Below are 24,786 nucleotides of genomic sequence, written 5' to 3'. Positions count from 1 at the left end.
GGCCCTGTGGCCTTGAAGGATTCCACTTCGGTTTTGAGAACTGAGAAGTTCGCTTTTGAGAAGTTTGTCACTGTGGTTTTCTGGGCTGGGGGTGGGGTCGGGATGTGGACATCCAGTGAAATTAATTTATGGTCTGATCTTACCAATGAGGGATATACTTCTGGTGTGGAGCATAGAGTCCCCATTTTGGTAATGATCAGGTCTAGTATGTTGTCCCCTCTTGTGGGAGTGGTGACTAGTTGTTCCATAGCATTTGAGTTTATAATTTCCAGGAACCTTTGGGCTAAGGTGCTGGGGCTTGAGTAGTGCTCCCAGTCAATGCTTGGGTAGTTGAAGTCGCTCAATAGGTTCATAGGTTCATAGGTTCATACTAGGCTATCTGCCCGAGGGCATTTACAAGCCTAGCCCATAGTTTTGTGGCTTACGCCACCCCTTTAGTTTGGAGAAACTATGCCCATTATTTTGCTGTGCCTCTGTCGAGCAGTGACACTGAGGTAATCCCTGGGGTGTATCTGCGATCTCCCATCCATTGGTCAAGATTCCTCTTGAACAAGGCCAGCGAGGTGCTCTGCCTCACATATACCGGGATTTTGTTCCACAGCATAGGGAGTCTTTGGGTGATGAATCTATCCCTCCAGCATGTCCTATTAATAACCGTGTCGAGGTTTAAGTCTCCTGCCCTTGTGGCTCTGAGGGATCTAGATTTTTTTGAGGTGAAGTATGTTCATCAAATCTGGGTTTGACATGGCCTTGTATGTCAGGCACAGGTCACCTCTGAGCAAGCGGTAGGCAACTGAATAGAGCTGGAGTTCTTTCAGTTGGGCAGCATAAGACAGATTTTTGAGACCCTTTATCCTTTTGGTGAGGAACTTTTGTGGCCTCTCCAGCTGCTGCAAGTGTCGGGTCAGATACATTCCGAATGGGGCATTGTACTCAATCATTGGTCTGATGAGTGATGAGTATAGGGAGACTATGACCTCCCTTGATCTAGATGTGAATCCCTTCATGATAAGGTGGGCAATGTAGAAGGTCTTCCTAACTACTTTAGCAATATGAGTGTCGAATGAAAGGCTACTGTCAACCTGGGTCCCCAGGTCCCTGATAACTTCTTCTGTGCTCAGTGGATTGCCACCTATATGGTAGCTAGGGTAACCTTGTTTTTCCCGAAGGGTATGACTATGCATTTCTTGGCATTTAACTTTAGGCCATGGCTCTGGCACCAGTTATCCGCTTCTGTGAGACCCTTCTGAAGGATATCTGTGTCAGATGTGTTTTCGACCGGCGCCAGTTTGCAGTCATCTGCAAACTTTGTCAGCCATAACCCTCCTGTGTTTGCTTGTACTTCAGAAAAGTAGATGCCAAACAAGAGTGGGCCCAGGACTGAGCCCTGTGGGACACCACTTGTGACAAGCTTTGAGTCTGACATGGCGCCAGCAACTCTGACCCTGTGGGTTCTGTCACTCAGCCAGTTTGCAACCCATCTTGTGATGTATGGGTTTACTTTTAAGCTGATGAGTTTTTCAATGATACCCGAGTGGGGTATTGTATCGAAGGCCTTCGCCAGGTCGAGGTAGGCTGTATGGACTGCCTTTCCCTCATCAATGGCCTTGGTGACTGTCTCGAAAAAGTCAACCAAGTTTAAAAGGCATGATCTGCATTTGACAAAGCCAAACTGGGTTGGATCCAAAGTCTGCAAATTCCCTATGTCTTTATTTATGAGATCCATTATGATCCTCTCCATGGCTTTGCAGATAAGGCTTGTCAAGCTAATGGGACGGTAATTTCCAGGGTCTGTGGAGGCACCGCCTTTGTGAAGTGGGACCACAGTCGCCAGCGCCACTCCTGGAGTGATCCGGAGGTGAGACTAAGATTAAACAGCTGTCCTAACTGCGGGTTTAATTCCTCGTTGAGTTAGTGGAGCACACAGCCGGGGACACCATCAGGTCCCATGGATGCTGTGTTTTTTGCCTTGGAGAGAGCAGTTCTCACCTGGGCATTAGAGATGTTTGGGGGGCTACAATCATTTGGTATAGATATCTCTCCTTTTGGGAGTTTGCACTGAACCTGTCAGCCAGTATGTTGGCAATGTCTGTAGGATCAGTAATCTTCACATCATTTTGAACTAATTCTGAGCATATCTGGGAGTTTCCTCCGAGTTTCCTCCCAGGTTTCTAACATAGCTAAAGAATGCCTTATGATTGTCTTTTGAGTCCTTAGCTATTTTTCTCTCAAAATTAGCTTTGGATGATTTGATGAGAGCTCTTAGCTTTTTACTTATAGTGATCAGCGGTGTCTTACCTTTTAAGGATTTTGCTCTATCTTGTAGTAGCTTCCTCCTTTTGTTGTAGAGTTTATTTATGGTTGGGGTCCACCAGACTGGACGCTTGCCTTTGGTACAAAGAGTCTTTGTTTTGCTTGGGATTGCCTGATCCATGCAGCACTGCAGGTGCTGGTAGAAGGCATTTGTAAGTGATTCAGCGGCTTGAGTAATGTTTCCCGCCGGCTCGGGGGCCTTAAAGGAGACCACACTAGTCTTTAGAAGTGTGAAGTCGGCTTTCGAGAAGTTCTTTACTGTGGTCTTTTTTATTTCAGGTGGGGGCGGGATGAGGACCTCCAGCGAGATTAGTTTGTGATCTGATCTCACCAGTGAGGGGTATACTTCCGGTGTTGAACATTGTGCTCCCATGTTCGTGATGATGAGATCAAGTATGTTTTCTCCTCTTGTGGGGATGGTGACTAGTTGTTCCATGGCATTTGAGTTTATGAATTCCAGGAACTTTTGGGCTAGAGTGTTTGGGCTTGAGTAGTGTTCCCAGTCTATATTAGGGTAGTTGAAGTCACCTAGTATGATGGTGTTTGGAGATACAGTTATCCCCTCCAGTGTTTTCAGGAAAGCCATGTGAGGTTCCTGAGTTTGCGAGGGTGGCCTGTAACATGCTACAAATTGCAGAGCAGTCTTGCCTATGGTTAATTGCACCTGGATGGTCTCCGATGCATCGTGCGTTGCCACCAATCTTGAGGTGTGGGTGTCCTTGATGAATATGGATATCCCCCCTCCTTTCTTGGTATTGTCCGGATTTTGGGGCCGGAACGCATGATATGAGGTAAAACCTGATAGTGCTGGGGTGCTCTCAGGAGCCTTGAACCAGGCTTCTGTCACAGCACAGACATCGATGTTCTCCATACTGAGAAGGGCCTCGAGTGCGTGCATCTTGAGGTTGAGACTTATGGCATTGAGCAGCATTACCCTTAGTTTTTTTTCTTTATTGTGTTCTAGGGTGGTAGGTTTAGAATTTGAGCCTTGCCTAAAAAAGGCACTATGGGGTGGCAAGAGCCTTTGCCAAAATCCAGAATCCCAGGGTGACATGTGCAAGCCGCCCCTTGGAAGCAGCGTGGCTTGTCCAGCATGTCATCCCAGGCAGACAGACATTGGATCCCCTTTGAATGACACCAGAGTTTAAGCCAATTGTTAAAGCTGATCATCTTATCTCTGTATTGTGGCATCACTCTTGGTGAAGGTAGGATACTGCTCAAGGTCAGGGTCATACCTGCTTGGGCTACATAATCAGAGAGCTCCTCAATGTCTCTTTTCATGTAGTCCAAGGAGGTACGTCTCAGGTCGTTTACACCAGCGTGGACAATGACTGAGTCGTACTTGTACCTGCTGTTGAGAGACCTGAGTGCTTGCGTTATGTGGCGGATTCTAGCGCCCGACAGGCAGCTTACTGTGACCTTCTCCTTACTCAGTCTGGTGAGTGGGACGTCAGTGTGTCTGACTATGGAGTCACCAATGACTAGTGCGTCTGGCATTGTGTTTGGCCTTATGGGCTGTGACTGCTTGACACTCTGACTGTGTGGTCTATGTGTTGCAGGTGTTGTGTTCTGAGGTGGTAGTTGTTTGGGTGTCTGCTTTGGTGGCCTCTGCTGTTTTGGTAGATTTTTCATCAGAGCCTCCGAGTATGTCTTTTTGTGTTTATGTGTATGATTTGAGGTTGTGATGGTACTATGTGAGACTGGGTCTATAGTGTGTGTGGTTACCTTCTCCTCCTGTCTGGCCTTGCCAGTCCTGTGTTGAGAGAGCTCAGCCTCCAGTTTGGCCGTATAGTTGCATCTCTCGCATGTATTTGTGTTTTGTGGGAGGAGGAGAGGGTTGTCTGTGTAAATGAGGCAATTGTAACATTGCCTCAATATTCCCAGGTTCACCAGCTGAGCAGGAGAGGACATTACCAACTGATCCCTCGACATGCTAGAAGGAATAGACAAAAAAAACTTAAAAAAGGTTTCGGGGGATGTGGGTGACCAAGAAATGGGGTTTGCCTTTTTGGGGTGCTATCTATAACAAGAGTGCTGTATCAAGGTTGTAAGTACTGTAGGAGCAAGTGCTGGGCTTTACAGATAGAGAATAGTCTACTTTGGAGTCAAGTACAGATAAGCTTTTTAGTTATAGGATACGCTGATTAGATCAGTAGTATAGTTCGAGGAAGGTAGTTTTAAGGGAAAATTTGAAGAGTGGACTTTAGGTAGCCCGAATAGTTTAAACCTGATTAACCGCCGCTGACCTGGTGTGCAACGGTGGCAGCTCCGCGCTAAAGCGCGCTTTATAGCAGGGGGCTGGAAAAGACAGGAAATGACCCAAAATGGCCAATAAACTACAAGTTACTGCCTTAAACCACTCCTCTAAGAACAAACAGGCAGCTCAGTACTCCCCACTCTCACTGGTGAGTAAAGAAACTTCCCCCTGACCAAACAAGGAAAATGGAGAAACACAGGAACCAAGACAAAGCCCAGGGATCAGCAAAATCTGGTCTCTGGAACACTAGCTAGGAAAGTATGGAAAACAAAGATTTTTTTGTTTTTTTCAAGATTTTTTTTTTACAGAAAGGCAGAAAACACAATAAATGCTATAATTTTCAACTAATTGCTATCAACAGCTATTACACTTGAGTGTATTAGCCTGTAATTTAACTTTTAAGCAAAACTTAAATTAGCAAGTGCACTAAACAGTTTGAGCTTATAAAGACAGTAAAAACAGTGCAAACTTCGATAAAACAAGCAAAAACAGTGGTCGAAAGTTTCAAAAGGTCGAAAAAGCCAAGAAAAATACTTAAAATCTGGAAAGGTAGTCTTTTCTGGTCTCTGCTGCTACAGGAACACTGCTGGCCACCACGAGGAGCTGTGCTGAGTTCTCAATAGCTGGAAAAGCCCGCCAAAGTGCGCTTTATAGCTGGGGGCTGGAAAAGACAGGAAATGACCCAAAATGGCCAATAAACTACAAGTTACTGCCTTAAACCACTCCTCTAAGGACAAACAGGCAGTTCAGCACTCCCCACTCTCACTGGTGAGTAAAGAAACTTCCCCCTGACCAAACAAGGAAAATGGAGAAACACAGGAACCAAGACAAAGCCCAGGGATCAGCAAAATCTGGTCTCTGGAACACTAGCTAGGAAAGTATGGAAAACAAAGATTTTTTTTGTTTTTTTTTCCAAGATTTTTTTTTACAGAAAGGCAGAAAACACAATAAATGCTATAATTTTCGACTAATTGCTATCAACAGCTATTACACTTGAGTGTATTAGCCTGTAATTTAACTTTTAAGCAAAACTTAAATTAGCAAGTGCAATAAACAGTTTGAGCTTATAAAGACAGTAAAAACAGTACAAACTTCGATAAAACAAGCAAAAACAGAGGTCGAAAGTTTCAAAAGGTCGAAAAAGCCAAGAAAAATACTTAAAATCTGGAAAGGTAGTCTTTTCTGGTCTCTGCTGCTACAGGAACACTGCTGGCCACCACGAGGAGCTGTGCTGAGTTCTCAATAGCTGGAAAAGCCCGCCAAAGTGCGCTTTATAGCAGGGGGCTGGAAAAGACAGGAAATGACCCAAAATGGCCAATAAACTACAAGTTACTGCCTTAAACCACTCCTCTAAGGACAAACAGGCAGCTCAGTACTCCCCACTCTCACTGGTGAGTAAAGAAACTTCCCCCTGACCAAACAAGGAAAATGGAGAAACACAGGAACCAAGACAAAGCCCAGGGATCAGCAAAATCTGGTCTCTGGAACACTAGCTAGGAAAGTATGGAAAACAAAGATTTTTTTTGTTTTTTTCAAGATTTTTTTTTACAGAAAGGCAGAAAACACAATAAATGCTATAATTTTCGACTAATTGCTATCAACAGCTATTACACTTGAGTGTATTAGCCTGTAATTTAACTTTTAAGCAAAACTTAAATTAGCAAGTGCAGTAAACAGTTTGAGCTTATAAAGACAGTAAAAACAGTGCAAACTTTGATAAAACAAGCAAAAACAGTGGTCAAAAGTTTCAAAAGGTCGAAAAAGCCAAGAAAAATACTTAAAATCTGGAAAGGTAGTCTTTTCTGGTCTCTGCTGCTACAGGAACACTGCTGGCCACCACGAGGAGCTGTGCTGAGTTCTCAATAGCTGGAAAAGCCCGCCAAAGCGCGCTTTATAGCAGGGGGCTGGAAAAGACAGGAAATGACCCAAAATGGCCAATAAACTACAAGTTACTGCCTTAAACCACTCCTCTAAGGACAAACAGGCAGCTCAGTACTCCCCACTCTCACTGGTGAGTAAAGAAACTTCCCCCTGACCAAACAAGGAAAATGGAGAAACACAGGAACCAAGACAAAGCCCAGGGATCAGCAAAATCTGGTCTCTGGAACACTAGCTAGGAAAGTATGGAAAAACAAAGATTTTTTTTGTTTTTTTTCAAGATTTTTTTACAGAAAGGCAGAAAACACAATAAATGCTATAATTTTTGACTAATTGCTATCAAAAGCTAGTACACTTGAGTGTATTAGCCTGTAATTTAACTTTTAAGCAAAACTTAAATTAGCAAATGGTGTTCGGAGAGATCTTCATGTTCTCCAATGTTTTCAGGAAAACCGAGTGGGATTCCTGACTTTGAGAGGGTGGTCTGTAGGATGCTATAAACTGAAAAGCAGTCTTGCCCACTGTTAGTTGCACATGGATGGTCTCCGATACTTCATGCAATGCCACTAACCTGGAGGTGTGGATATCCTTGATAAATATGGAAACTCCCCCTCCTTTTGTGGTTCGGTCCGGGTTTTGTGGCCGAAAAGCATGATATGAGGTATAGCCTGGTAGTGCTGGGGTGCTCTCTGGAGCCTTGAACCAGGTTTCTGTCACTGCACAGATATCGATGTTCTCCATACTGAGGAGAGCTTCGAGTGCATGCATCTTGAGGTTAAGACTTCTGGCGTTAAGCAGCATTACCCTTAGTTTCTTGTTCCTTGTGCTGTCTATGTGGGCGGGTTTGACTTTTGAGCCTTGCCTAAAAAAGGCACTATGGGGGTGGCAAGAGCCTTTGCCAATATCCGAAAGCCCAGTGGTGACAGGTGCAAGCCATCCCTAGAAGCAACGTGGCTTGTCGAGCATGTCATCCCAGGCTGACAGACATTGGATCCCCTTTGAATGACACCAAAATTTTAGCCAATTGCTAAAATCGATCATTTTGTCTTTGTACTGTGGCATCATTCTAGGTGAGGGTAAGATGCTGCTCAAGGTCAGGGTCATACCAGCCTGGGCTACATGATCAGAGTGCTCCTCTATGTCTCTTTTCATGTAGTCCAGGGAGGTACGTCTCAGGTCATTCACACCAGCATGTACAATGACTGAGTCATATTTGTAATTGCTTTGGAGTGACCTGAGTGCTTGCATTATGTGGTGGATTCTAGCACCCGACAGGCAGCTCACCGTGACCTTCTCTTTATTCAGCCTGGTGAGCGGGACGTCAGTGTGCCTGACAATAGAGTCACCTATTACAAGAGTATCAGGTGTGTTATTCAGCCTTAAGGGCTGTGGCTGCTTGGCACACTGACTTTGTGGGCTATGTGTTGTGCGTGTTTTGTTTTGAGGTAGCATTTGCTTGGATGTCTGCTTTGGAGGTCTCTGTTGCTTAGGTAGATTTTTATTTAGAGCCTCCGAGTATGTTTTTGTGTATTTATGTGTTTGGTTCACTGATGTGGTGGGACTATGTGATACTGGAATTGTGTTGTGTGAGGTTACCTTCTCCTGACTGGTTACACCAGTTTTGAGATGAGAGAGCTCCGCCTCCAGTTTGACTAAATAGTTGCATCTCTCACATATATTTGAATCTGTTTGGAGGAGGAGAGGGTTGTCCGTGTACATGAGACAGTTGTAGCATTGCCTCAAAATTCCTAGATTCACCAGCTGCACTGGAGAGGAAACCATTGACTGACCTTTGGACATGCTAGAGTAATATAGGGAAACTCAATAGAGGACAAGGTAATCGTAGAGAGTATAAGAGTAAGTAGTGCTTATGGTTTAATAGTGCTAACTTGTAGGATTATTTAATTAGACCAGTGAAGGGCCTTAGAATGAGAATATGGTGTTTAAATTGAGAGATAGAGCAGTTCTAAGGGAAAAAGTGAAGAGCAGACTTTGTGGAGCCAGGAATAGTTTAAATCCAATTAGGCGGTGCTGCCCGCTGTTGCGCTATGCACAAAAACGTGCAAAACTGCGCAAAAGAGGGTTTTAAGAGAGGAAGATGAAGGAGTTTGGAATTGACCCAAAATGGCCAATAAAACTACAGTTTCAAGTCAGTAACCACTCCCACAGGGGCAGGCAGGCTGCTCAATGTTTTTCACTGCCACTGATCAACAGAGAGACTTCCCTTTAGCCCAAGCAAAAAATGGCCTCCAAGAAACTTAGAGTTCAAGAACAGCAAGCCTGTAACTGAACTTTTTTAAATCTCAGAAAAGTGGGAAAAAAACAAGATTTTTTTTGTTTTTTTCAGAGATAGCAGAGGTTCACAAGTATCAACAAGTTATAACAGTGCAGTAAATGACCCCACACAAGAGTGCTAGGCCAAAGGCAGATAAAATGCAAGTTTTGAGAAAAAACGATTTTAAAAATAAGTGCAAACAGGAAATTCAGTGAACAGCTCTAGGTTGTGCTCTAAATACAGTTAGCTGTGCAGCCATGATTACAGGAACTTTGCATTCTTCTGGTATAGAGATGGGCACTTTAGGGGATGACAGAGGGGTAAAGTTAGCACTGACCCTATCTGCCAGAATGTTGGCAATATACGTTGGTTCTGTATATTTAGTGCCAATGTGCTCTAACTCAGAGCAGATCTGAGTGTTGCCATTGAGATTCTTGACATAGCTATAGAATGCTTTGTGGTTGTCTTTAGAGTCAGTGGCGATTTTGTTTTCATAACTAGCTTTGGAGGATTTTATGAGGGATCTCAGCTTCTTACTGAAGCTGACCAGGGAGTTTCTCCAATCATGGGATTTTACTCTTTTTTGCAACAGTTTCTTTCTTCTGTTGTAGAGTTTGTTTATGGCAGGGGACCACCAGATTAGCTTCCTTTTTTTGGAGGATAGCATCTTGGTTCTGTTAGGGATTGCATGATCCATGCACTCATGTAAGTGCTTATAAAGTGCATTTGTGTAGGATTCAGCAGTCATACCTCTATTGTCCATCAGCATGGGTATCATGAAGTTTGCCACTTCTGTCTTAAGAAGCGTGAAGTTGGCTTTGGAGAAATTTTTTATTGTGGTTTCCCTAATGGGGGTGGGGGAGGGATGTGGATGTCTAGGGTGATTAGTTTATGGTCGGATCTGACCAACGAGGAATTGACCTCTGGTGTGGAGCACCAGTTGCCCATGTTGGTAATAACAAGGTCTAGGATATTGCTGCCCCTGGTGGGGGTGTGGATAAGTTGATCCATGGCATTGGAATTTATGAATTCCAGAAAACATTGAGCACAAGAGTTGATACATGAGTAGTTTTCCCAGTTAATTGTAGGGTAGTTGAAATCGCCCATTATTAGGGTGTTAGGCTGTACCCTAATATTTTCCAGTGTATTAAGAAATGAGGCGTGAGAATCCTGGGACATGGTGGGGGATCTGTAGCAAGCTACACTTTGGATTGTGGTGTTGCTCAGAGTTAGTTGCACTTGGATAATCTCGGATGCATTATGCTGAGCAGCTAGCCTGGAGGTGTGGATATCCTTAATGAATATGGACACGCCTCCGCCTTTAGTGTTTCGGTCCAGGTTAGGTGGCCGAAAGGTGTGGTATGAATTATAGCCTGGTAATGCAGGGGTACTTTCTGGAGCCTTGAACCAGGTCTCTGTCACTGCACAGATGTCGATGTCTCCATTTTAAGGAGTGCCTCGAGAGAGTGCATTTTGAGGTTTAGACTTCTAGCATTGAGTAGCAATACCCTCAGATTCTTCTTGCCTGTAACTGTTAGGGTAGTGTACCAGTGTCAGTATATCCATAGCAGCATAAGTGAGAAAACTATGATTACATTTCTGCATGTTTTTGCATTTCATCTTACCAGGTGACTGTTATTTCTTAGTTTACTATGCAAGGAAAGAAGGATTTGTGTTTATCTTTTACTTCAGAAGCCAATCTTCAGTCATGGATTGCTTTATTGGTCTTACGTTGCTTTTCGTTTTCTTGGTAATATTTTTATACTATCCCTATTCTGAGGAATTTTCATGTTGCTGTACAGTTTAAGGAACTTTTTTTCTCTTCTTTTAAACATTGTTTATGTCTGGCTGTTGACCACCAGGGGGATCAGAGGGACAAAGAGAGGTCCCCATTTAGAAACACAATGTATAATTTAATAAATTAAGCCAATTATATTGACTGCATTAGAAGAAATTTTCAAAGGGTTAAGCTGAACTATTTTTGTGTATGTGCTGTGTGCTGGAAATGTGGGAGGCAAATACAAAGCTTTGGGTGGTCAGTGATGAAAACAATTAGTGTCAGCTTGTAGCAGCTGCATTGCTTTGCAGCATTGTGTGCTGGTTGTTTGGCAACTTGACCTAAACCTGGACCACATAGCAAAGCGTGTAGCAACCTTTACAGCCATAATTGGACACATTGCAGGATGATGTTTCACTATGAAAATGCAACAACTTTTCAGACATAACTTTGTAACACTGTAGCAGAGTAACTAGAAGAAAGAAAGAAAGAAAGAAAGAAAGAGCGCTAGTCTACTGTTTCATACCGTTTTATACATTTAGGTCTCGCTATTATCATAGGAGATTACTATGCTATTTTATGCCTAGCCATTTCATCTCAATTTAATACCATAGAAATGCTAGTCAGTACCCAAGATTGCATTTGTGATCACAGCCTATGACCAGGAAGGTTGTGGACTCTATCTCTGTAAGAATTTATGGTGCCCCATCCACTCATTCAGGTTCCTATTGAATTGTGTCATAGAGGTGCTCTGTTTCACATGAACTGGTAGCCTGTTCCAAAGATGTGGCAATCAGTTGGAGATAAATCTGTCCCTCCAACATGTTCTATTTAAGTTTATTTAGGCCATATTTAGGTCCCTGGAACGGGTAGCCCTAGCCCCATTTGATTTACAGACGTGTAGCAAGTTCATTAGGTTTGGGTCTTGGATTGGTCTGTAGGTCAGGCTAAAGTCTTCCTTAAGAAGTTTATATGATATGGATTATAGTGACAGGGACTTAGTTGGTCTGTGTAAGGCACATGCAGAAGCCCCTTGACATTCTTTGTTTGAAACCTTGGAGGTCTCTCTAATTGCTGCAAGTGCTTAGTACGGTACATGCCAAATGGGGCAATGTACTCAATTATGGACCGGATAAATGCCTAGTAAATGGGAGTTATAACTTCTTTTTCTGCCTTAACTAATCAACTGTGCTATGTAGAATGCTTTTCTTACTACTGTACATACATGGTGGTCAAGGTTAAGGGCGCAGTCAGCTTGTCATCCTGGGTCCCTTTCCACTTCTTGTGTATTTAGGATATTGTTGTTGATTTCATAGTGTGAAGGGACATTGTTTGTGCCAAAGTGAATGATGATGCATTTCTTTGCATTCAGTTTGAGACCATGACCGATACACCAGTCATTAGTCTGTGTGAGACCCTCCTGGAATATACTGACATAATTTGGGGATTCAACAATTACACCTAGTTTACTGTCCTCTGCAAACTTGGTCAGCCACAACCCCTTAGTTTTGACCTGAACTTCTCAGAAGCATATACCAAACAGTAGGGGGCTATCGCTGACCCCTGTGGCACCTCAGTGGTAACGGGTCTGATGTGGAGTCACCCACTTTGATAGTGTGCGCCTGGTTTGTGAGCCAGTTGTTAGCTCATCTAACAACAAAAGGGTTTACATTCAGTTTGCTAAGTTTATAGTGCCACCAGGTTTTATTTACTTATTTTTACATACAGTTTATTTTAGTACAGTATATATTATAGCTATGAAGCATTACTTTCAACAAATATTGCTATATTAATATACCTGTAAAGATCACTTTGAGAGGGCATTAATGACCTGCTCCCTAGTGATGAGGGGAGGGGGGGCAGGTGCTGAGGATGTCCTGGCTTACTGATGGGTGAAGTTTTCACTGAACCTGTCTGCCAGCAGGTTAATTATATCTATGGCACTTGTGTATGTGGTGTTGTAGACCACCAGTTTAGAGCAGATTTGGGTGTTACCTTTTAGATTGTGGACATATGTGAAGAAGGCCTTGTGATTGTCCTCAGTAGATGTGGCCAATTGGAACTCAAAGTTAGCCTTAGAGGAGTTACTAGTGACCTTATTTGCTTGTTCAGATAAAGGAGAGATTGCTACCAGCTTGTCACCTGCTCCTGCTTGATCATGGACAGCATTTTTTTTACTTTTATTACAGAGTTTGTTTATTCCTGGTGTCCACCAGACAGGTTTACTCTTCCTTAAGGAAGATGATTTGGTCCTGTTAGGTACTGCTGAGTCCATACAGCTATGTAGGTGCTCATATAGTTTTTTTGGTGTAGGCTTGGACATTAGCGCTAGTTTCAACTGAAGGGATGGTGGCTGTGAAGCTGCTTATACCTGCTCTGAGGAGATTGTAGCCAGCTTTGGGGGGGGGGGGGGCAGGGGAGATGGTGACTTCAAAAGTGATCACTTTATGGTTGGATCTTACCAAGGAGGATGACACTGTAGGGGTGCTACAGTGGTTATTCATGTTGGTTAGGGGCAGGTCCAGGATATTTACACCTCTAGTAGGGGTGTCTACCAGTTGATCCAATGTGCTGGCATTGACAAAGTCGAGGAATCTCTGGGCATTCATGTTTGGGCTAGAATAGGTCTTTCACTCTATGGTTGGGTAGTTAAATTCACCCAGGATTAGAGTAGAGGTCAAATCTTGATGGATTCAAGTCCAGATAGGTGGAGTGGGTGTCTTGAGTTATGGCTGGGGTTCTGTAGCTAGCTATGATTTGCACAGGCATTTTGTCAATGGTTAACTGCACTTGGAGTGTCTCCTGTACATCATACCATTTGACCAGCCTGGTGGTGTGTATGTCTTTGATAAATATTGAAATTCTACCTCCTTTGGCTTTGTATCCCTCCATTTGGGGTCTGAAAGTATGGTAGGATGAGTAAACTGGTAAGACTGGTGTGCTCTCCACAGCTTTGAACCAGGTTTTATTGACTGCACAAATGTCAGCATCCACCAGGGCAAGGAATGCATGTAATCAGTGGAGTTTCATGCTAAGACTCTAACATTTAGCAGCATGACCTTTAAATTTCATTTAGAAGAATTTTTCGTGTTGGTAATTTTGTGCTCATGATTTTGCCTAAAAAAGACACTGTGGTGGAGGCAAAAGCCTTTGCCAGAAGCCTGAAGCCCAGGGTAGACAGATGAAGGCCATCCCTGGAAAAGTATCGTGGACTGTCAATCGTCCTCCCAGGCTGTCAGGTATAGTAGAAAGATGAGCAAATTGGTGTAACTAAGGAAATGATTTTTTTTGAACTATGAAGCTGAATCAGAACTGCCTAGACATTTTAAGGTCTTGCGGGTCTAATTATGGTGGCTGCCAAAAAGCAATTACTAGAAAATGGAAATCAAAGTCTAAACCAGCCGTACTAAAAGTAGTGAATATAGTAACAGAGGTAAAAGAACTGGAACTGAGATCTTTAGAAAAGGGTAGGAGCAAATTACATAGAAAAAATGGAAATTGTTAGAACAATTTATGCAGAATGTTTTGCAGGAGTACTTAGGTTTAAAAAAAGGCAGGATTTGAATGAACTATGTAATGTTTGACTGACAATGGCTGCATAGATTATAAGTGATGTATAATGTTTGCTGCTACTAAAAATCTAGCAATATGTTTGTTTTCATTTATATAAATGTATGATTGCCTATGTCATAAGTGATAACTTAATAAAGATGTTTCTTTAAAAAAAAACATATGTTTCTTTTTAAAAAACAGAAGAAAGTACCAGAGTGTTCTACAGCAGTGCAATAGTACTTGCTGTTTAATTATGCATACTTTCTTTTTCTTACATTTCTATTTCAAGATTAAGCCCATAGGAGCACTTGTTTCAGTAGAACCATCAACACTGTTATACACTGTACCAAAATAAAGTGTACACATTCTCAACCACCGAAAACTGGATGCTCCATAACCACCTCGCTCTAAATGCCAATAAAGCTAAAATCCTATTCTCTCCTTCAAAATCCTTCCCTATCAGTAAAAATTCTCTCCAAATCACCAGCCATAACAACTCCATAACAGAGGTCGTTCCCTCTGCCAAACTTCTTGGTGTCACTATTGATGAACATCTAAAATTCAACACTCACATCCAGCTAAACATTAAAAAAACCCATATAAAACTCAGTCTACTATATAGAAACAACCGCTTTCTCTCTCCTGCCACAAGACTTACTCTTGCCACTTCCTTCCTCCTCCCCTCCCTACTGTACTGCGCCCCACTGCTTACCAATTTATCCTCTACACTCACCTCCAAACTGGAAACTTGTTACAATAAAATCTCCAGATTTGCTACTGAAGCTAAATCCTCCTCTCGTCACACTCTCTCCCTTCTTTCTTTAAATTGGCTTGAACTCCCCAACCATTTTGACTTTCTCCAAATCACCACAGCCCACAGATTACTATTCCAACCTACTGGATGTCCTTCACTATCCAATATTCTACAACCTTATATCCCTCAATGAACCCTTAAATCCACTCACCAAAACCTAATCACCGTCCAAAAACCCAAGTGCGCTGTTGGTCAACTTCTCCTATCCTTCTCCTTGGCTAAAAACTGGAACTCTCTCCCCCCATCTGTGAGGACCTGCAATAACCTTGAAAACTTTAAATCTCATCTACATTCCTACCTTTATCTAAACAGGAAATGTAACTGTACTCTTCACACCCATACCCCCCCAAGCTCTCCTCCGCTTTTACTCCTGGCTAACCGCTCTACCTAGCTAACCTCTCTCACAAATATAGTTAGAATAATATCTAAACTATAATTTCTAGCCTCCAGGCTATTTGCCTATCTTTCTTTCCCAAATAAAATTGTCATTGTTTGCTTTCTTTGCTGAATGTCACTTGTTGATTGTTATACTACGTTCACTTTTGTAATCGTTCATGTATCTAAACCATGTATTGTACCAGGCTTGCATTCTGTATGTATTGTGGAGCTTTTTTCACCCGGGCCTCCAATGAAAATGGGCTCCCCAAGCCCAGTGGTCCTCCCCGGTCATCAAACTGGAATAAATAAATAAACGTGTATGCATACGGTTTTAATTGCTTATCCTGGTGTAATAGCCCATATGTAGCATGCTCCATATGTATGATTCTCACCCACAAACAGTAATATATTTTACCTTATTGCATTTATATCACGTATTAGGAGTTTGTTTCTGTTTGCTCATTTTATTTGTTGAATTCTGAGGCAATGTTTCTCAAGATAAATATATAAAGAGGACAGACAGCTGTGAAGCATTTTGGGAACAAAAGCCTGACAAATGGTACATTGGGCATGACTGTGTGATGCATCTAGGCAGAATAAACACTTCTCTTGACAGTATTTATGGGGAGGCTGCCTCCCACACTGGCATTTCCCCCTCCTGGATGACATAAGCCTTAAGTACACAAGAAAAGGTAGAAAAAGAAGGAACCACAATGTGGCACTTATAAGTAAATAGCTCAGTAGAAACCAGCTTAGCAAAGAGTATTCGGACAGACATTCAACTGTGGCATTTAGACTGGAGGTAAAGAAGTTCTGGTATAGAGCATACTTACGTCACCTTTATGCCCTACACCTCCACAGAGAGCACATGTCTGACATTCGATATTAGGAGGCTGTAAAGACTTAGGTATACTGACTGGACATTTGGGTTACCTTTGGCAGGAGATTCCATGTTATAAATAGTGCAACACGATAAGGACATTTTCCCAGTCAACAACCAAAAAATAAATAGATAAGTGTTTCCGTGAGTTATGATCTGCCTAACTGGTATGAAACATTTAGTAAATCTTAAATTTCAATTTTAATATTTAGTAAATCTTTGATGAGTAATCTGCAGTATACAAAGAAAAGCAAATCATGTGTCACTGATAGCATACACTACTTTCAATCATATGTCTGCATAAAACGGAGAGATGCATTTATATGTACAAAGTTTTTGACACGCCCATACAGAGAATTTAAATGCAAATAAAATTAATTTAAAATTAAGCACATACTGTTCCATAATTTAGAATGCTGATAGATCAGTAATTAGCCTAAACATTTCTAGACATCAGCTGCAAAGCACAAATTCCACTTTCTAATAAAACAAAAATGAAAACATACTTACTTTTTCAACTTCTGAGTTATGAGGTACTGTTTCCTGAAAGGCCATGACATGATTTTTAATGCATAAATTGTTTTCTTCCTTTTCATCTCGAGTCTCTACGACTAATTTATTGAGATCCAAGCTGGCATCAACCACTGTAATGTTGGTGGATATAACATCACTTTTGATGTAGTCAAGGTTTTTTTCTATTTCATTCTGAGCTTTTTCTTCTTCTGTCTTAAGTTGCTGAATGAGTTTCTGCTCCTTTTCATGGAGAAACTGATGTAGTTTTGCAAACTCTTGATTAATGTATTGTTGCAAACTATAAGCATCTTCCTAAGAAACAAGAAATAAAAAAATAAGATGAATGGCTGCACATTACATATATTTATATATTTTTTGCATTTTTGCATTTCTCTTACAGGATATAATAAGAGGAGGCCATCCCACTAGTGCAAACGTGGGGCAACGGCATTTGTCAACATCACTAAAGACCTGACATCAAGACTGAGCCCAGCCCAGTTACCAGCAAACATTCAGCCATATCCATTTCACATCACCTGTCACTGATGTAAGAAAAGTGGAAACCAGAAAGGGGACCCTAAGGCAGAGCCAAGTGGAACACCACTAGTAACATTACTTAATGTGGAAGATGTACCAGCAACCCTTGGTGTCTGTGTCTCACCTGACAGACACTGAGCTATCCCATGGGCAATATAGGGTTTAATGTACAGATGGATAAGCTTTTTGATTACAGCTAAATCAGTGACTGTATGAAGGACTTTAACCAGGTCCAGAATGGAAGAGTGGCCAATTTCCTTGTAACCCTATAAAACAAATGAACCAGGTTGAAGAGAGAAAGGGTCTAGCTTTAACAAAGTTAAAATGATTTGGATTGAGGGACTGAAGATTTCCTCTATTTTTAAGTTCAATTATGATATGCTTATCCATGATTTTACAGATGGTACTAGTGCAACTTATGGTTCCATACTGACCTTACATCAAAGGACCCAGCCTTATTTAATGATACCCTTATTTCAGGTCTCCAAACATCGTATACATTCCCAGTGGTCAGGCTAAGGCTGGACAGCCTCACAAAGGATTGAGCAAAGCTATATTTGGCACTTCTAGTTGGCAGCCAGATATACTGCCTGAAAGAATGGAATCAATATTCTTAGTTTTAGACAATGCAGATAAGATCTAGTTAAGAGAGACTCTGGGAGGAGGTGTAGTTTGGTGGGTAGTGGTGATGTGATTATGTGGGATAAAACTGGAAATTAATTTGTCAACTAGGATTTTAGCAATGGCCTCAGGCTCTGAATACATAGTACTATTAAATGCTAGCTATAAGAAATACTGAGTTACATCTGCGTTTTCTGATATAGTTCAGGATTTATGTTTTTTTTGGTGTCTTAGGAAACAGAATAAGAAGGTAATCTTATGCTTTCTGATGGAGCACCTGAAATTTTTGCTAATCCGTTTTAGCTCCTGAAATACTTTCTATCAAAGGCAAGTAGTTTTTTGCCACTGTACAATTTCTTTATGCAAAAATTCCATCTCAGTGTTTTTTCCTGCATTTCCTTTCATATTTGTAGTAAAAACTACTAGGACAACTAAGGTAAGCTAGAGCCTTTATTGTGTGTCACCTTAAATCTCCTATAACGGAGGCCCATGATATACATGCAAATGACCCCTTAAGGACATCAAGTGCTTCAACTACATAGCTTCTGAATGTCCATGACTTTTTTTTACTTTTTAAGTCTTAACGGTTACATTCAGGCCAGCAAAGCCAAACCCAACTATCTGAGAATATGCCTGTTTCAACCTTTTTATAGAGTTCATCAGCACAGCATAAGTGGTCTAATTTGCTGGGGCTGCTCATGAAACCTAAAAGAGACAAGGGGGAGGTCTCTGCATTCCACATTCCATTTGGGGGGGTATTTTTTTTATGCCCTACTTTCTTTACCAGCCCACTCTCCTGTGCTCAGTGACCTCATCAGAGGACGACTCCCCTCAATCCACTTCACTTTTGCTTACTGAGCATCATCAATGAACACCCTTCCTCCCCATCAGTGTCTCAAGATGCCCGAGATGGTAATCGAACCCAGGTCATCTGGACTACTGCTAGGACTTTATTACTCTATGCCATGGTGCTGGTTCTCAACTTTAAAGCACAGGCAGACGTGATCTATTTATTAACATTTGATTTTTCGCAAATGTCTGACTGGGGTAGGTGCCCATTTTCAGAGAAGGCCAGGGAGAAAAGCTCTTAAGTATTATAAAAGCCTTTTAAGAATAGTAATTTTACAATCTTCAAAAATAACACAGAAACATCTATAGTTTATGTAATAAATCAAATTAGACATAACATGAAAACAGTTAAGAATAGATGCAACTTGTATGAGAGCGATTTAATATTTAGGGAAATGTTAACTAGTTTAGAGAAATTAACAATAAATGAGTACAACGCAAACAGGAATTACAATATGAAGTAGGAGAAATACAGAGTTATGGCATATTTAGATAGAGAGTAAGGGGGGACCTTTACTGGAGCAAGGAAATGAGTGAAGGGGGGAATAAGGAGGTTTAAGGTATGAACAGGTACTTGTTCATATTTACTGATATAGCTTATCCTGGGATTGAGTGAGAACAGAAGGGGGGTAAGGAGGTTTAAGGTATGAACAGGTACTTGTTCATATTTACTGATATAGCTTATCCTGGGATTGAGTGAGAACAGAAGGGGGGTAAGGAGGTTTAAGGTATGAACAGGTGCTTGTTCACATTTACTGATATAGCTTATCCTGGGATTGAGTGAGAACAGAAGGGGGGGGTAAGGAGGTTTAAGGTATGAACAGGTACTTGTTCATATTTACTGATATAGCTTATCCTGGGATTGAGTGAGAACATATCCAGATTTTGGCTAGGAAGTCTTTCAGAATGGCTTTAAAGGACTGGAGGGAGGTTATTGACCTGATTGATACAGGTAAGGAGTTCCAGGCCTTAGCAACATGGTATGAGTACAGACCATGCCCATGAGTTTTTATAGGTTTGTGGACAGAGCAGAGTTTTTAGTTAATGTATTGTAATGGCCAAGTGGAAATGTAGTTGTGTAGAATGGTATTTAATGGTGATATGCTTGTTAAAGAAAAATAATGGATAAGGTTGTTAGAGTGTGCTAAACAATGAATCTTCTTCTTTCGGCTTTTCCCGGTTAGGGGTCATCACAGTGAATCACCTGTCCGCTCATGATTGGCAGTGGAGTTTTATTTATTTATTTATTTAACATTTGTTGACCGGGAATGTCCGACTAGGTTCCACAGAGCCTGTTTTCAGTGGAGGCCCGGGGAGAAATGCTCCAGATACATGTCTTTGGAATGTGGGAGGAAACCGGAGTACCCAGAGGAAACCCACGTGAACACAGGGAGAACATGCAAACTCCACACAGAAGGCACCCCAGCCAAGAATCGAACCGGAGAACCTCTTGCTGTAAGGCGACAACGTTAACCGCTGCACCATTGTGCCGCCCCGACACAGTTTTACAGTGTCGAGTTGCCAGCCCGGCGCCCAACCTGTGCTAAACAATGAATAAAAGGTTGAAATCAATTCTGCTGTAACTATGCTAAAAATAAAGCACAGAATAAAAGTTTGCTTAAGTGTAGGAATAGTGCTTAGCAATGTAAAATGAGCATCCATACTATATGACACAAACCTGACTAAAATAAGTGGTGGTTTGAAAAAACGAGGAATATCTGTTAATGGGCATGTTTCACAGAATCATCAGAAAAGACAATTCTGTATGCTTTCTCACAATATCAGCAAGAAAGTATGACATACTTTCTCACAGATGAATGATCGTGGTTTTCACAAAATCAGCAGAAAAACAATTTCTACGTTCTTTCTCTCAGATGCTTCCTTATCAGCAGGAAAACAATTTGCACATGCTTTCTCACAGATGCTTCCATATCAGCAGGAAAACAACTCTAAAAAGTAAATATTACATGCTTTCTCACAAGCATCAGCAAAAGAGCTTCCTCACAAATGCTTCTTTACAGAATCCAAAAAAAGACATTAAGAGGAAAAACAGGATCTAAATTTTAGTGCATGAGAAGAACAGTATAAAGACTAAAACCAAGCTGTGTTAGGGTATGTAAGAACTCAGGTTCTGAGGTAAATGGAGAATGAAAGGTTATCCATATTTGTGCTCAGAAGCAAACCTTAAACATTAAAGCTGTCACTGTAAGAGTATAGTACATGTCATATGTTATAAAATAAGTTATTTATTAGTAACTGTGCTAGAGTTAATATAGTACTGTGCTGCAAAGTATATTTTCTCATCAGCATCACCCTGCAAGGTTCTGCGTCTTAAACAGACTGTAAGTGCAGCTATGTAGAACCCTGTATTATAACCAGACATAGATTTCAACAGTAAATAGCCAACAAGACTTAATCAGACTTGGATCCAGCAGCAGTAGCATAATTATTTTTTCAAGGTTATTTTGGATAAACTCTTGTCAGAATTAGAAAAGTTGGAACAAGAAACTATATCTCAGCATGCATATGTAGGATACCACACAGGTATTACAGAAAAAAAATATGCAAGCTAAATGTTAACCCCCCTATGGGCTAGATTCCAAAAGTGTTGCTGTCAGCTTAAGTGACTTACTACATTGAAGACCTATATATTAAACAGGCTTACACAGGGGCCAGATTCCAAAAGACCTGTTCTCAGTGTAAGTGATTTTACTCTGGTGTAATACACTGTAGTAAGTAAGTCTTTTGAAATCGGTCCCTATGTAACTCTCATCTTGGGGGATTCAATGATTGCTCCCAGTTTGCAATCATCTGTGAACTTGGTTAGCCAGAGGCCTTTGGCATTGGCTTTGACACCCAAGATGTAGATGGCAAAGAGGAGTGGGCCAAGCACAGTTTCACAAGGGTGACTAGCTTCTTTGTGGAGGTGTCCTCAGTCATTCTAACCTCCTGGGTCCAACAAGTGAGCCATTTAGGCATTCAGTGTGTTATAAAGGGTATATACTTAGTTCTGCAAGTTTGTTGACAATGCCTGAGTAGAGTACTGTATCAAATGCCATAACCAGATCTAGGTAGACAGTATGCACAGTTTTCAAGAATCGACTCACTATGGCAACAACTAATAACCAAAATAATGGAATCTAGTGGGCGCTTTACAGATCAGATGCAGTTCATGTTGTGCTTTCATAGGAACTTAAATGCAGTGAGTTCCATTTTTAACTGCAATCCAATAAAATATTTCAACTTCTACAATGCAAAAGACTTTATCTCAGCAGAGCGTACTGAATGGCAACATCAACAGCACCACCAAAAACATCACAGATAGATAAAAAAGAAAACTTTAACAAGTGCAAATGACTAAGTGCTTTCTAACCTTAAGCATCAGGGACTTCATCAGAGTTGTATTGACCAACTCCTTCCTGCCATTTAAATAATTGCCCACCAATCAAAATTGATCTTTATTAAATGAAAGTGCATATCAGTTATTTTACCAGTGTTTTTATCGCTTAATAAAATGATTTTATTGTATCGCTGCATCCTTCAATCATTCTGTGAATACTGTTGAAGTGGGTCTGGGAGACTAGTTCACGACTTCATTTTTTATTCAGTTTCTGTGTTTGTTTTCACAATAAAACAACTGTTAAAAACAAGGCTTGCACAGTATGTTGCTATACCAACTGTTTTTTTCTACAAAATAGTATCAAAACAGATACATAATATATATATATATATATATATATATATATATATATATATATATATATATATATATATATATAAATGTATGTATGTATATATATATATATATATATATATATATATATATATATATATATATATATATATGTAAATGCATATATTAATCCATCCAAAATACTAATTTAAATTCAAGATACAAATGAAACATACTGCAATGTAAAATAAAAATAACACTGATAAACTATTATCATACTCTTTAAGAATCTATTGGCACTGATATTTAATACATGCACAATAGACGCAGAGTCATTGAGACCTGGAGGTTGCCACACATTACGCCTCAATTGCCAAATCAGTTCCTTCAATTCTAATACATTTTTAGATCATCTCCCCTTGAGGAGCCTAATATTCTGTCAATTACAAAAGATCTAGATTTCTTAAAATTCTTGCAAGTGACAGAGTGCTTATAAAGTGTGGTGTTGGACTGATATTTTTAATATCATATTTTTAATATCATACAGGTGTTTCCTCATATGATCTCTCGGCCTATGGTTGTTTTTTTTCCCCATGTAGAATATTTTGCATGAGCTACACATGGCTATGTAAACTACACTGGTGGTATCATAATTACATTTACCTAGACATATCAGGCTCTGATAGAACCCCTCAACTAATAGGGACCTTTGTGAATAACTCTGTATTATTTACATTTACCACATGTACTCATACAGTGGACATGATTTATTGACAATCCCCTGGTCTGTCACTCAAATTCTTTATACTGAAACCCTTACTAAAGACCACAACCAGCTGTCCACCTAATTGTTCTTTTATTTCTCTGGGAAAAACAAAATTCCTTAAGTTTTTAACTGCCTCAATATATTTAATGATTTAATCGTTAAAGGGCACAACAAAGGGTGAGACCGTACCCCCAAGTTCATCTTTGTCAATAAGAAATCCACTTCTTCCTAAAACATACATTTTGTTCAAGATCTATTAATAAGGGTGCAAATCTACTCTTTAAAACACTTTCTTTGACAGAGTGTAATAAATTATGGGGTATCCTCTGTCTCTTAGCATACACCATAAGTTGTCCAATTCTTTTTAAAGAGTTTCTTCCACTGTGATCATGCCTGATAGTTGGACCATCTGGTCTTCAATGATCCCTCTTTTGGTGAAAGGGGTGACAACTCTCAAAATGTAAATACAAATCTGAAAATGTATTTTTTACTATAACTAGTCAAAGTAAACCTTTTCAGATAGTTGTCCTTATCATAACATCTAAATAATCAATTTTCTCATAATTACCCTGATAAGTAAACTTCAAAAAATGAGTAGTTGTCTGCAAGTAAGAACTAAAAGATGTTAATTCATTTTCACTACCCTTCCATAGAATTAAAATATTGTCCAAAAATCTGAAATAGGCGTGAATCAAAGGTTGGAAACCAGAACAAAAACTTAGCATTTCTCCTACTCTGCCAAGACTCCACAGGCGTATATGGGAGCATGTGATTCTCCCATAGCCTCCCTGACACTTGGTGAAAATATTCTCTTTCAAAAGATGATGAAAGTCTTGTAGAGTACTATATCAAGTAGTATATCAATAACAAAGATCTCAGCAGCTAAAATGGAGTCTTGACATATCAAAAATTCTTTAAACAAGTCATGCCCTTCATTATGAGGGATAACCATAAATAAATTAATCACATCAATAGTAACAAACAAAAGAGATTCATCAAAAGAAATCTTTTTTGGGTTTTATGGTAAATGCCAGGAATGCTGTAATATGCACGGCGTAAACTTTCTAAACATTTTTTAAAAACCTATCTATATATTTTCCACGTGATTCACTTTCATACCCATAGCTGTTACTATGGGTCTAAAGGAAGATCCAGCTGTTTTTTATGTATCATTGGAATACCAAAACGTGCGGGGGATCAATGGTTTAGTCACCACTAAGTACTCAAAATTTATTTTGTCAATTGATCCTTGAAACAATAAACCATTCAAAATGAAACCACCTACGCTGATTTCATTCTTTGACACACTTGTAGGAAAGTTCATCTGATAATAATTCAAACATTTTAAAACATTTTAAAACAGTAGTCAATACTGTTCATAATCACTATCCCCTGCCTTTGTCAGGTTTCATTACTCTTAAACTTCTATCCTTCCTTAAATAATTTAAAACTGCCTTTCATCTACTGATAAGTTGTCAATGAATTCCCCCCATAGTTGTAAAGTTGTTTAAACTTATTGTCACATAGCCCCTCAAATGTGGCTACAAGTGAATTAGAAGAGGGCAAAAGCACACTCCTCCTTTTAACATTTAGTTCACATATATTGACAACCTTTCCTTAAAAATCTCTTTGCAGCACAGTACTATATTAACTCTAGCACAGTTACTAATAAATAACTTATTTTATAGCATATGACATGTAGT

At 40.4% G+C, this 24,786-nt stretch overlaps 1 protein-coding gene across 1 annotated transcript in view; it reads right to left on the bottom strand.

Moving 5' to 3' along the window:
* Positions 1 to 24,786, bottom strand: part of LOC122813947 (zinc finger protein 85-like) — a 269,454-nt gene that overhangs the window by 212,686 nt on the left and 31,982 nt on the right. Inside the window, exon 3 of the mRNA XM_044086492.1 lies at positions 16,635 to 16,949. Within this exon, the coding sequence (XP_043942427.1) occupies positions 16,635 to 16,949 (315 nt within the window). The remainder of the gene's footprint in view (positions 1 to 16,634; positions 16,950 to 24,786) is intronic.

Source organism: Protopterus annectens, chromosome 10.part0 (assembly GCF_019279795.1).
Source record: "Protopterus annectens isolate FY-2018-M chromosome 10.part0, PAN1.0, whole genome shotgun sequence".
Taxonomy (NCBI): domain Eukaryota; kingdom Metazoa; phylum Chordata; order Ceratodontiformes; family Protopteridae; genus Protopterus; species Protopterus annectens.
This window is presented reverse-complemented; position numbering and strand designations above follow the sequence as displayed.